The sequence below is a fragment of the Trachymyrmex septentrionalis genome, unplaced genomic scaffold (assembly GCF_001594115.1).
Source record: "Trachymyrmex septentrionalis isolate Tsep2-gDNA-1 unplaced genomic scaffold, Tsep1.0 scaffold73, whole genome shotgun sequence".
Taxonomy (NCBI): Eukaryota; Metazoa; Arthropoda; class Insecta; order Hymenoptera; family Formicidae; genus Trachymyrmex; species Trachymyrmex septentrionalis.
Window position 1 is genome coordinate 1,673,642 of NW_017305916.1, and position 15,232 is coordinate 1,688,873.

General features: G+C 26.4%; 2 protein-coding genes across 3 annotated transcripts in view; both read left to right on the forward strand.

The window, feature by feature from the left end:
- LOC108753888 (mannosyl-oligosaccharide 1,2-alpha-mannosidase IA) overlaps window positions 1–15,232 on the forward strand; it is a 619,733-nt gene that overhangs the window by 497,176 nt on the left and 107,325 nt on the right. The window lies entirely within an intron of this gene.
- On the forward strand, window positions 13,230–14,362 carry LOC108753891 (odorant receptor 4-like). The gene is made up of 4 exons (XM_018495855.1): window positions 13,230–13,250; window positions 13,393–13,535; window positions 14,060–14,192; window positions 14,273–14,362. Exons 1-4 carry the CDS (start codon window positions 13,230–13,232, stop codon window positions 14,360–14,362), a joined length of 387 nt encoding a protein of 128 aa, XP_018351357.1.

Here is a 15,232-nt window from a genome sequence, read left to right on the forward strand (position 1 = left end):
GATCGCATATGTAAGAACACAATTAATATTAGAAATTAAAATGCCTAATATAACAGTTAAGCAGAATTTTTTATAATGTTTTAAAAAATATAATTATTACATTATTTTTTAATTATAATATTAACATAACTTCTTAACATAACTTTGTTTTAAGATTGCGTGTCTTGATCTATAATTTAATAATTCCTATTCTACATTAAATATTAGTAAAATAAACTTAGCATACAGTGGTTGAAACTTGAATAATAATATCTTACTTGTTTATACATTCGTGCTAATTTAAAATATACCTCATAAATTTTATTCTATTTCCTCTCAAAAATTATTATGAGGAGTTGCATGTTTGATATAATTCGAACTTATTTTCTTTCTCGATTATATACTTATATCTCTCAAAAATATTGAGAGATATAAGTATATAATCGATCGAGACTCTCCTCGTGCTTTGCAGACAACTTCGAATAATGTCGCAATTATTATTATTCGCATCAGTCGCTTCGATTATCTGTAACATCTTATAGAGGGGAGAAAAAAGTTTTCGTCGTCATTGAACGCATATATGGTTTGGCATTCATGGAAAGATGATCGTGCTTGAGAGTTGGTATTATAATGTTAATCGAATTTCTTTAATAATATGCGGTTTGTGGCCTTATCAAAATACGAAATTCCGGTACGTACGAGCCATGTTCATATTAGGAATATTTATCTGCTTCGTGATTTATCAGGTATATGTTAAACTGACCAAAAGAATATAGCATATTTCAGAGTTATGACTATTGTATATTTTTATATCTTTATATTTTAGTTTAGATTATTGTTTATTTATGAATACAATTTCAAATTAGCTTTGAAGATCTGTTCGAATATTTTTCCTGCTATTTTATGTATACTGCAATTCATCGCCTTTTTAATTAAACCGAAAGAAGTGAGTCATTATTCATCTTAAATTTATTTAAAAATATTAAATCCATAAGAATTTATTTCCAAAAAGAATACGTTATACAAACGAAGTAATACAATATATAACACACTCACACATACGTGCATACATATTATACAAAGACATCATTGTCTAAATCTATAAACCGTTTTTACTTGATCTTAACGTGATTATTTTCAGCATTTTGAAACATTACCTTAGATATGTAAAGGACAACAAAATATTTTTTTTATTTAATTTAAAAATTTAATTAAAAAATTTAATTAAAAAATTTAATTTATTTTATCGCTTGATGTTTGCGAAAGAAATATCATACACTATTTATAGGTGAAAAAATTATTAAACCAGATTTGCGAAGAATGGAATGCGCTAAAAGATTCTAAAGAAATTGAGATAGCAGAGAGATATGGAACATTTACGAGGCGGCTTACAGAAACATTACTTCGTAAGAAATTTCCTAAAAGAATCTTGTTTGATATAGATAAATTTACAATTACATTGTTTAACAAGTCTGCTTTAGATAAATTTTTTTTGTAAATTCAGGCATTTTTCAGTGTGCGGCTTGTTAAGCTGGTTTTTTCTAGTGCTAATGCATCTTATTCCGATTAACATCAATAAATCAGCGATAGCCAACGAATCTTTCTTAAGACAAGATGTGTTAATGCAACAACTTGATAAAGAAAGATATATCTACTTATTTCTCACAATTGTATTTATTGGTGTTTTCGTAATGACAGCTACTACATCAATGGTTCTAACGTACATGCGACATATTTGTGCTATGTTAAAAATTACCCGGTAAAAGTCTTCGATGTTTACAAATGTTTGTCAAGACATGTTCTAATTTTGATATGAAGTATATATTTATAGCTATCGTATCGAACATTCATTGGATGGAAATGCCTTACATATATCAATTTCTCAAAAAAATCACTTGATGTATCAGAAATTAATTAGCGCCGTCAACATTCAACGAAGAGCTATAAAGTTAGTATTAGTTTAAAATAATCATTATTCTCTTCGCAATGTAGTACAATACACATATTAAAGTGAATGATCTCAAAATTTGAACTTTGATTTACTATATGGAAGTTTCAGTTATATATTACGCTATTGTTATGTTATTTAAAATTTTTTATTTTGTCATTTTTTTTGTTTTTTTTTAATGATTTTTATATACATTCTATTACTTATGATAAAATTATAGTATAATATTTTCTATTGAACAGAAAAATTATACAGGGTATATACTAACACGCTAAAAGATTTTAAGGGATGATTTCTCACATAAATGTAAGACGAAACCTTCATACAATAATTTTCTGTCTGAAATGACTTAGGTTTAAAGATTCTTCTCCTCCGTTCACAATCCTTCGAAAGGATGTGGTGACTTCTATCATATGCCCATGATGCGCACGTTAATTGTACACAGTCATAAGGAACCTACAGTTTAACGTCGATTCCGAACGACGATTTTGTTTATAAAAGTGCACATGGCAAGGATACTCTCAGTGGTTTGCCATTGCCTGCCGAGAGGAATTACGAGCGTACGAAAATTTTCCGATTCTGCCTGGAATCGAGCCCGAGATATCTGGCAGTCTCGTACGTTGCCAGCTACGCCACGCTCCAAAGATATTAAAGTTGAAGAAAAACTTATATTTTTTTTCTAAAATTATTTTATATATGTTTAAAGTTTCATCAAAAACTCGGTTTTCAAAATTTTTGAAAAAAATGAAATTTTTTAACATCCTTTATTTTTGAAGTTAACAAGGAGAGGCTACATTCTGTTTTTCACCGATTTTGATCAAACTTGCCTCAATGTTATTAACAAAGGAGTCTACTAAATGAACACCTGTAAAGCCGCTAAAGAACCGTAGAAACCGAGTAATGAGCGTTTAAAAATATCCAAAAAATCTGAAAATGTCTAAAGAAAAAGTCTAATATCTTGAAAAGTATGCATTTTTGAGAAAAATGTCTTACAAAAATGATAGAATTTAATAAGATGCATTTACTAGCTTTATTGGTTTGATCTTTGAAGGCATCGTCAATCTTGACTTGACCTTGGCGACCCAAGATCAAACGAATAAAACCAGTAAATACATTTTATTAAACCGTATTTTTGTCTAACAAAGGGAACACCAGGTGATGGGGATTTTTATACGCTTTTTACAGGCTGTTCTTGAGCGGAAAAAAACTGATATATATCCGACCGTTTCAGCCATAGTGTCAAAGAAATCGATTTTTTAAATAATTATTGTAATAATTTAAATATGTTTGTAATCTTTTGATTAATAATAATCGATTTATTAATAATAATAAAAAACTAATCGTGTTTTGTAGACATATATTGTACGGGATGAAAGAAATCAAAAACATAAATATTTATTGCATTGTGAACATCTTACGAATGAATTTTAGAATGAAAAATTTGGTTCTCATCAAAATTGATTCCTAAAAGAAGCTATTTCCATAATGTCAATCAAATTTGCTTTTCGCCAGATATTAGAAAAATTTATTGCGTCTGCAACAAAAATTCATTTGTAATAGCCTGTAAAAAACGCATTAAAATTTCCGACACCGTCACCTGATGTCCTTCTTCTTAGACATTTTTCTCAAAAATGCATACTTTCTGAGATATTAGACTGTTTCCAGATTTTTTGTATATTTTAAAATGCTCATTACTCGGCTTCTAAGGTCTATTAGCGAGAATGGCTTTACAGTGTTCATTTGATAAGCTCCTCTAACATCGCTGCAAGTGTGATTAAAATCGATGAAGAGCAAAGTATAGCCTCTCCTTGTAAGCCGTTTGGAGCGTAGGTATATACGGTCATATGAAATTTTTGTTTTGCATTTGTGTGAGGAATCATCTCTTAAAATCTTTTAACGTACTTATCTCTTATACATTCTGTATAAGAGATAATATACAATATATGAGATAAATTCGCTCAATGCAGAATTTTACCGTCGTTATTCTTTTATTCAAATTGATGCTGAAACAATTTATGAATAGATACCGAATTTCCTTGCTGTTTTGAAGGTTCACGCAACGTGCCTTAGACAGCTTTAAAGAGTCCTACTTCTTTTTGATTGGAATAGGTGTAATTTCGTTGGCAATTAATTTATTACATGTAAGTAACTTTCAATCACGCTTTACCAGTTTGATTTTATACTTTCATGAATTTTTATTTCGTTTTAACGTGTTAATTTCAGGCAATGAAAGCTGCATTAATTATAGATAACGTGAATGAGCTAGCGATATCTACTTTTTATGTCATTATTCATTTTTTTTATATTTTTATAGGAAATTATGGCGGACAGACAATTATAGATCATAACGCAAATGTATTAAAAGCGTTGTAAGTTATTAGAAAATTTTGCTTAATCTATATGTGTCTGCATAATTAAGAACAAATTTAATAATAAGATATATTTTATACAATAATAAATAGTTTATATCACAAGGAAATTTTTAGATATCACGTACAATGGTACATGGCACCCATACAGGTGCAAAAATTAATTCTTTTCTTAATGTTAAAAAATACAAAATATTTCGGTTTAATCATTGGAGGAGTATATGTTGCTTCATTAGAAGGTTTTATCACGGTGAGAAAATTTATAATGAGCAATCAGTGCAATTATTTAGCAAATTATGCTAATGCGGTCTTGCGTATTGCACATTCTATATTAGTAATTTTATTTAATTATTATTATTATTAATTTCTGAGCAATACTATGATTTTATTTCTTATAAATGTGTTTAATTCTAAAAAAACAATATATGTATATAAATAATGATATTATATGATAAAATATTAAAAATCATAATTTCAGCTTACAAGTACGTCGTTATCTTACTTTATGGTAATCTATTCTACACAATGACGAACATGTATTATAACCAAAATAATATAACTATAACGAATTGCACAAGTTGTAGGTGATTAATAATATTTCATTAAAAAAATTATAAGTAATTGTATGCTAGATATTACTTTAAAAAAATGATTGTTATACTTTATTGAATCTATTCATACGTTCTTATGTCTATCGTTTTCAAATAATACATTACATAAATATAAGTTTTTTTATATTATAAAATAAAAGTAATACCTTTTGCGGCTTGATAATAAAACGAAGTATATTCGCGAAATATTGTGACATTTGTGTCATTATTAAGAGGAAACAGATCGAGAAGAGTTCAAATACTAAATAGGAGAGAAGAAGAAAACCATTTTTTGTTAAAGCGGATCTTACATTAGTGCTTAGTAATATTTATATGTGAATATACAAATATAATTTTTAGTTTATGAAATTTAACATATTAAAAACCTATAAAAAACTTGGAAAAATATCACCTCGTGATATTTAACGTGAAATAAACAATATAAAGTGAAAATAATCATTTAGAAATTGTGAAATTACACGCAATGTTCCTCGTAATAAAAATGGCTATTCGTTCTTTAAATTATTTGCTATTACTTGCTATCACATTGAGGGTATACAGATGTTTTTACGGAAAATAAGAGAAGAATATGTAATGTTACACTGTGGAAGGCAGAAAAAGAATTATTACCGCAATAGCCTTGCAGTCGAGTTTCGACATTCGAAGAGAAATGTTCGTCTCTGCAAATAAGTATTATAATGTGAATCGATTACTTTTACTAATATGCGGTTTATGGCCTTATCAGAAATCAATGTTCAAAAACATTCAAGCTGTATTCTATCTCACTGTTCTAATATCATTTATAGTGCTTCAGGTATAACATATGTATACCTGTGTACAATAGTATAAATATAACTTTTAATTTAAAAAAGATGTGTACAATAGACAAGAATTACATAGAAAACATTTTAATAAGCGCGAATAATTATTGTATATTATAAAAATAAAAAATTAATATTTCAGTTAATGACTTTCATCGGCGCAGACTGTATTGTAAACCTAGTCATGAAAGTATTATCGATTGCTCTTCCCGTATTAGTATCTATCATAAAACACGGCGCCTTCTTCTATAAGCCAAAAAGTAAGTTCTCCCATTCTCCTTTCCATTGTATCATCTATTGTAAAATTAAGCGAAGTATTATTTATAATTCTAGATGAAACATCTAGCAAATCTAATGTGGTATCATTCGACTACAATTCAGGATAAACAAGAAATTGCAATACTAGAAAAGTATACCAAATTCTCCAGACGATTTACAATTTTCATTCTACGTAAGAATGATATGTCCATTATTGGTTTTTTTTTATGCATTTTTAAAATATACTGGAGAAATAATTGTTTTCACTATTTTGATTATAGATGCCTTTGCTTTGAGCATATTTATTATATTTATAAGGCATATATTGCCAATGATTATAGATATAATAGTACCATTGAACTCGGCCACGACATTTCTATATTTTAGTACGATGTTTTATCGATGAAGAAAGATACTTTTTTTGGCTTTCACTACATACCATTGTAACTGTATCAGTAGCACCGATGATGACGATATCCGTCGGAACTATGCTTATGAGTTATATTTTACATGCTTGCGCAATATTCAAAATTGCTAGGTATATTATATCTTTGTGTATATATGTATATACAAAATAAAATTATATATTAAAATATACACACAGAAATATATAGTTTATATATTACATGTATAATAAAACTATATATGTATATATAAATATTGTATACCAATTGTATATATACGTATATAATCTCTTAAAGATCATAATAACGCTTACGAATAGATTCCTGAGATCATTGTAAAACATTCCTAATATGCCCGAAATCAAGGCTATAATAATTTTTGAATTATTAATATTAAAAATTAACGAATCATACACTAAGAAAAAAATGCTGTTGATTCAATTAAAGTCTATGTTACGAGCTGTCACTAACATAAGTAATTAATTCATGTATATTCTTATAGATCTAAAAGCCTTGATTATTGAAATAATAATTTATGCGTTTATATTAATAAAAATATACATCAATTAATCACTTATGTTAGTGGCAGCTCGTAATATATATATAGACTTTAATTGAAGTAACAGCATTTTTTTCTCAGTGTATCACCTATAGTTCATACTATTCAGGTATAGTGCAACGCAAAGTGCCAACCATATCTAAACGCGCAAACTTTAAGCGATAAGATTCGGTAATTTTTAATATTTATAATTCGAAAACTACTGTAATCTCGATATTTTGATATTATGATTTTCATATTAAAAGTGATCTCAAGAATCTATCCTTAAGCGTTATTACAGTCTTTATAAGATTTTGTATAAATATTTAATCTCTATATTATTAGTAGAATTACAATTTTAAAAACACGGAGATAATTTCTCTCGATAAAATCGCAAACTTTTTGAAAAAATTTAAATTTAAAGATTGCTTAAATATCACTTATGTCTACAGCTATCGCATCGAAGGTGCAGTGCCTATAAAAGCATCATCTTTTCATAAAGATCACATAATTTACAAAAAGATAATTAACGGAGTGCATATTCATTGAAAAGCTATAGAGTTGGTATTTTTTACCGATTTTAGCACAATAATTGTAAAAAAGCATGATTTTATTTTTTTAAATATTATACTGAAAAAAAAGATTGACTGCTGCAACAATTTAGATAGTAAAATATGGCATAGCATTTTTATATGGCTGCAGCAACCAATTTTTGGTTATAGCAGCAAATTTTTAGTTGCATTAGCCTATCGAAATCATATACTGACATTATAGATAGACACAACTTTTTTTAACTAACCAATTTTTTTTTAAATTAATATATTTACAATTATATACAATTGATTAATATATTTTAAATATTAGGTATCTAATCATTTTAAATATTTTTTTAGGTATAATATTGATTTTGTATTACGTTTGCTATTTTATAAATATAAAAGATTTTATCTTTAAAACTTTATTCTTAGTTTATTTGTGATTAAATAAAATATACTATCAATTTTTTATTTGAATATATACATTACAAATGACAAGATACTACTCGAATATGATTAAGAGAAGATTTTTTTAAACTGGACTTTAGAGAAAGATTTGGAACAAATATTTTTGAATTAGTTCTGAACTTTATCTAAATTGAACAGATAATTTAATGACTTTATCTTTTTATTTTTATGCACTTTTAACTTCCCGCAATTTATCTTTATACTTGTCTTATTGTCAGTCATAATCTAATTTACATTATATTTGACATAATCACAAATACCATCAATAAATTAGATATTATCTCATGTTGTAAACCTTCAGGTTTACTGATTCGATTATGTGTAATTTGAAAGTATCTTTTTTCATATTACTCAGTGTGGGAGTAGCTTCGCTAACTCTTAATATATTTCAAGTGAATGTCATTTTCTCAAATTGAAATGTGCTATTTAATTTATTTCTACGACTAACCAAAAAATATTTTTGGCTCTTTTTAAATCTACACTTTTTAAATCTACACTTCTAGCTAGGTTTACGTCGCATTATCCATGCATAATATGACTGAATTGTTTACATCATTTACGTTTGTTGCCACACAATTTTGCTATATAGTATGTACCTTGGAAATTATGGTGGACAAATAGTTACAGATCACTACATTGAGGTATTTAACGTAACGTAAGCAAAAAGACGTTTACCCTTATAATATATTTGAAAAATGTATGCTCAAAAACATTTAAAAACTAATATGATACTGCTACAAGCATTTAAAATATTTTATAATTAAAATATTCACTTTCTTTGTTTTATGTAGATATGATTCTTACTGGTATACTGCGCCAGTACGTGCACAAAAATTGTTATTCATAATGCAGAGAACTTCGAAAAACTTTACTTTCGTTTTTGGTATATTTGTAGTCTCGCTGAGAGGCTTTTCTACGGTAATCAATACAATTAAGTTGATAATAATTATATCTTAACTAATTTTATCTAAACTAAAATGTAAATTTGCAGCTTGCGAGCATGTCAATATTTTACTTTACGGTAATTTGTTCTATAATTTCGAAATAATTAAGCACAAGAAAAAATTTTTATATTTGTAGAATCGGTAAAACTGCAGAAAAGGAGAGTACCCACCGGCGACTTTGACCTTGATATATGTTGTTTGAAAAAATAACGTTTTATTTCTGCTATATATAACATTAGAAACTATCCTACACCCTTCCTTGCGTAATGACTTTCCACGTAAAGCAACTCCCTCTTACTTGGGGGAGACGGGGCACTTCCACATGAAGCAACTTTCGAAGTCTTATTGGAGATCACTCAGGGTCACGATTTCGAAAGTCGCTTTGCGTGGAAATCGTGCACCCCTAAGCATTTTTAAATATGCTTAGTATTTAATTTTATGTTAATCTTAATAAAAAAAATCTGATTATTGATTATTTTTTAAACTTTTTTTGTTAATTACTTTTTAACGGACAGCTACAACTTGTTGGAGATTAGTCAGGGTGTTGATCTTGATAACATATATCAAGTCATATATCGTCAGCAGATGTTCTCCTTTTCTGCAGTTTTACCGTAGAATCTTATACAAATTATTTTAATATTATCAAATGAAAATATTTATTTAGATAATTTGATGTTATATAATTATCTTGCACAAAAGAATAATTCAGGTAATTTGATGTTAATTGTCTTGCACATAAAAATAATTCTTCTTTTAACTTATTTTACATGTTATTTAACATGTAAAATAAGTTGTATTGTGTATTGTGTATTAAATGTCTTATGTGATTATATAATTACAAGTTTTAAAATATAAAAAAGTTTTATATATGTATATAGGCTTTAGTGCATATTTTTATTACATAATTCATACACGACATTTAATTTTATATATATGTATATATTATGCCCTTGTGTCCCGTAAAAATCGTTCGGGCCTTAACTGCGCTTGTTACACATTCGCAAATATCGCATAAACTCGACAAACTTTCACACATCTCATAGCATTCACAAAAATAGAGACATAGGCTTTCTTTAGATGAGAATTTCATATGAATGTTTTACAGAATAAATTCTGTATCAAAAACTGAGCACCGAAATCAAAATCAAAGAATCATCGTCAAGAGGGAGCAATTTTCGTATTTATATCGAACTCCTTAACGATCGATTATATTGTCGGCGCGGCTAAGGCCCGAATGATTATTCACGGAATGCACGGGCACGAAACTATAATATGTATATACGATACATAATATATAAGATAAATAAAAATATCTTTTAATATATTACATACATATATACAAAATATTACATGTGCTTTTATATTATTTATTCAGATCACGATTTTAAAACTAATAATATTATTAGAAATATTTATATTTGATAAATCGATTAATAATTAAGATATAAATATTACATGAAATTTTATAAATTTTATAAATTAAAACATTAAGAGAATAATAAAAATGCAATGTCTAGCGAGATAGGATGATACATGTATTGTTAAACATACGAAATTTTATGAAAAGGTAATTAGAACAATTTGTGTCTTCTTTTTTTCCATGAACGAGGAATTATGTCATGATAATCTGCATTTTCCTCACTTTTGCAAAATGTTTGTTATATTATTGCACTATCAAATCTGATTTCTTTCTATTCGAATTAATAGATACCAAGTATGAAAGATGTTACTATTACATGCATGTATATACATAGCTATTGCAAAGACATTGTTATGATATGCGACTATGATAAAGTTGACTCATATCAAAATAAAATGGTCTATGCTATCCATAATACTTCTAGCCTTTGCAATAGCATTGATAATTTATTTTAATAAAAAAATACTTCCTAGGAAAAGATATACGATGGATTATCAATTTTGATAATATTATATTGATAACTTATTTTCGTTCTATAGTCGAGGAAGAAACTCAAGGAAAATTAATTTTTCTTATTTACATCTGCTCTCTCCCCCGCTAATACTTTATGAATTTCTTACATCTGCTGTTTATCCCACGAACTTATCGTCATCCTTAAAATTATGCTATTAGCTTCAGAAAGAAAAATTCACTTAAATTTGATACATGGAAGGGGAAACGCAGTTTCGCGACGTTGTTCCTGACATACACATTTTAGCTTTCGCCGAAGATGGACTTCGCTGGCGAACAGTACTATAAACTAAATAAAATTCTTCTGATATGTTTTGGTTTGTGGCCTTATCAAACTCGAACTTTGAAGAAAATTCAAATAATCTTTTTCCAAACATTATTTATATCTTTTCTGATATGTCAGGTATTCAGTGATTTTTCATTTTACACGCATGTTACTTATTTAAATACAAAACTTGCTTATAATATAAGATATAAGTAATTGGATAAGCTTTTACATAAACTTATGTTTACTCAAATTTTGCAACGAAGATTAAATCTATTACTTTCAGTGCAATACATGTTTTATAAAAAAATACAGCATGGATCGTATCTTGAAAATGTTATTGTTTATTATTCTAACTTGTATTTTTATTATACAATATAACGCATGTCTCCTACTTACTGATAATGTAAGTATTCATATATTTTTAATGCATTTGAAATTCTTCATTTTTATAAAATTGTTACAAATTAAAAAAATTTTTTTAATTGCTCATTATGTAAATATATTATTTGTAATACCACATATATATTGTACTTAGTGCATGACATAATTATTCGATGTATGTATATTAAACAAGACATTAAAAACTGCTAACGTAACGATTATATAAAAATAATAAAAAATAATTATTAGAATATAATACCAAAAAAATTTACAGAATAAAATATTTTATTTATATTACAGATTAAATATATCTTTGATAGAGTTCGATATGATTGGAATATATTAAAAGCTCAAACGGAATTGGAAATGATACGAAAATACGCAAGCTATGCAAAATTATTTACGATCGGTTTTATATGTAAGATATAAAATCAAATATCAATCGTGTGATTCTTTTTTATAGTATACTTTTACATTAATTTATTTATACAATATATTTATATAATAATTAATTACGTAATTTGTTTTTATGTGCATTACACGATGTATTCATATTTTCATTAAAATATTTAATTTACATTTTCTTATAAAAATTATATAAAATTTTTTTAAATGATAACATACTCTTAGATTGATGCAAATATAATTAGATTAATATATGCCGTATAATTTTTTTCTCCGTACTTTCCATTTATAACATATGAAGATATACATTGCTCTTTATACTACGTCAAATACGTGGCATAATTCGCTTGCTTCAGTTTTGATTACTACCAGTTCATTGGGATTCCTAGTAATAATTTGTTTACCCCATATACTCAATGTGATCGTACCAATGAATGAATCGCGGCCAAGACAAACATTAATTTTAGTGGAATACTTTGATGAAGAAGGAACGTACCTTATCGTTATTTTGACACATAGTATCATAGCTATGTATGCTGGTAATATGACAATAATGTCTGTCGGCACATTACACGTAGCATACGCACTGCACACATGTGCCATGTTTAGAATCGCCAGGTAAAAACAAGAGTAATCTTAATTATCACGATCGTTGATTTCATTGATTCATTTAAAACTGCTAATATTGTAATAAGTTTAGTAATGCTGTATTTTCATAGCTATCGAATAGAAAACATATTTAATGAAAATGTACAACAAATGCCAAAGGATATTAAACAATATATACTTTACAACAAATTAATTCAGGCTGTATATGTTCATCGCAGAGCTATAGAGTTAGTATTAGTGTATATTGTTCCTTTACACTCGAAGCCTATTTTGCCTGGGCAATTCAACAAACAAAAATTATTATCGCGATATATTATAAATATTATTTTATATTCATGTAAAAAGTAACTTTGTTTAGAAAAGAGTTTGGTAATAGCTACCAAATGTTTAGTAAAATAATGCCAATTAAATGTTGGATTAATATAACTAAACATAATTTTACTTTTAGAAATATATATATATATATTTAGTTACAACCAAACATTTAATTGGCATTATTTCACTAAACATTTGGTAGTTATTACCAAACTTTTTTTAAACTTGTTGTTTTATAAACAAATTTAATAAAAACAAATCTAAATCTAATAAAAATTACTATTTTTCTTACAACTTTAGATGTATCTAAAAATCCTCGCAGAAAAGGCTAAGTACAAAGGCTTAAATATTTTATTATGCAATGAATTAATAAAAATACACATTTTGCTGTTGAAGTTTGGCCAGTATTTTGACGAACAGTTTTGCGACATTGTATTTCGTGTTATTAGGACTTGTTGTGGCTTTGATGAGTGTCTCTTTCCTTAATGTAAGCGTAAATGCAATTATTGCAAAAAAAAAGAACACAATATCATTTATTCAAAAAAGGTTAATTATTATTATGATACATAAAAAAATATAACTACTAAAGATATTAAATAAGATAATTAATAAACAACATTCGATTCAAGTTTCATAATGCAGTAATATCCCTGGAGAAAGAGGACTTATTGATATTCGGCTCCTGTATATTAATAGAGTTATATTATATATTTTTGGGAAATTATATTGGACAAGAAGTCATAGATAGCAGCATGAGTATTTATCAAGCAACGTAAGTATTAAATATATTTTTTTAATTTTATATTTTTGATACATTTATAATACAATTTTGACGGCTCTAATACTCGCTTAATATGTGAATAATTAAGAATATACAATTTTTCATTTTTTGAATATATCTAGTAAAAGCTTAAAATTTTTTAAACTATTTGTAGCTTTTTTAGCTACAAAATTATTTTTTAAAATGTTCCTAAGATTTTTTGTTGCTAAGTTATCGCAAATTAAATGAAAAAAAAAAGTTATTTACTTTAATTGCTTATAACTCCATTAAAAATCATCATATTTCAAAAAACAGATTCTGAAACTTTGCTCTATCGAATAATGCAATGGCTAAATTTTTTTTTTAAATATATAGATATGATACAAATGAAGTACCGCTACGAACTTTTGAGACCTATAATTTTTAAAATTTAATAAAAATGAAAAAATTTATTTGATTATTTAATGACTTTATTTAATTAAATATATAATATATTTATCATTATTAATTGCTATACATGTGTATCTGTATAACAGATATAATACACTCTGGTATGCTGCGCCATTATGTATGCAAAAACTGATACTATTTATAATGCAAAGACGTTACAGAAAGAGCGCTTTAACAGCTGGAGGTTTATTTGATGCATCATTAGAAGGTTTCGCTAAGGTATTATGGGCATAAGGAATTATGAGTAATTTTCTTTGATTAATCTTATAAAAAAAAAAATTTTTAATATTTATATTCAGCTTATAAGTATGTCTATATCCTACGTTATGGTCCTTCAATCCATGGGAGTACACAAAGAAAGCCATGAAAAGCATAATAGTCACGTATAAAAAATTTGAATTTTGCAATCAGTACGTATTACATATATGTATTTCTCTGGATATTTATTAAAATAAATTTTGAAATAACAGTAAAATACGTTCTACACTTTTTGCAATTTTTACTATTATGTCATAAATTAAGACATATTTTTATGGAATTAAAACATATTTTATTTTTTATCTGTCTTTTTTATTATTAACAATCGTATATATATATATATATATTGATGTAATTATAATACTAATTTCTAATTGAAATTGACTAAATAAATATATACTATAATTAACAATAAATAAGATACTTTCTGTGGCATGTGACTTATTGTATATCAATTACGTAGTTGTGTATCAATTATATATTATACACACACATATATATATATATATATGTATAATATTTTCTTTTTCGGCATATTTACCTTCTAATATTTTCTTTAATATAATATGCTAAAGTACTAAATAACACATAACTTAATATTGTCTTCACAATTTAACAACTTGTGTGAAAATAAAGACTCACTAACGTAGATCTCAGTATAGTGACAATCGCGCGTGCGCAAGATATGTATGAATAAATGATGAAAGAGACAAACATTTGTTTTCTATCACACGTACTTTATGTAATTTATCATCGTATTTTTTTTACCACAATCTCCTAAATAAAATTATAAAATTTGCGAGAAAATTATGATTGTGATCATCAATAATATTATAAGTATTGTCGGAAAAAATTACTCAAGTAATTTTTTTTATGTTTATTTAATATAAAATTAATGCTTCTTTTATGCATACATATACTAATATTCCTTATACTTATGTTAAATTACAATTTTATTTAGTTTTTTTTTTCATTTTAATATATATTTTATATATATAATA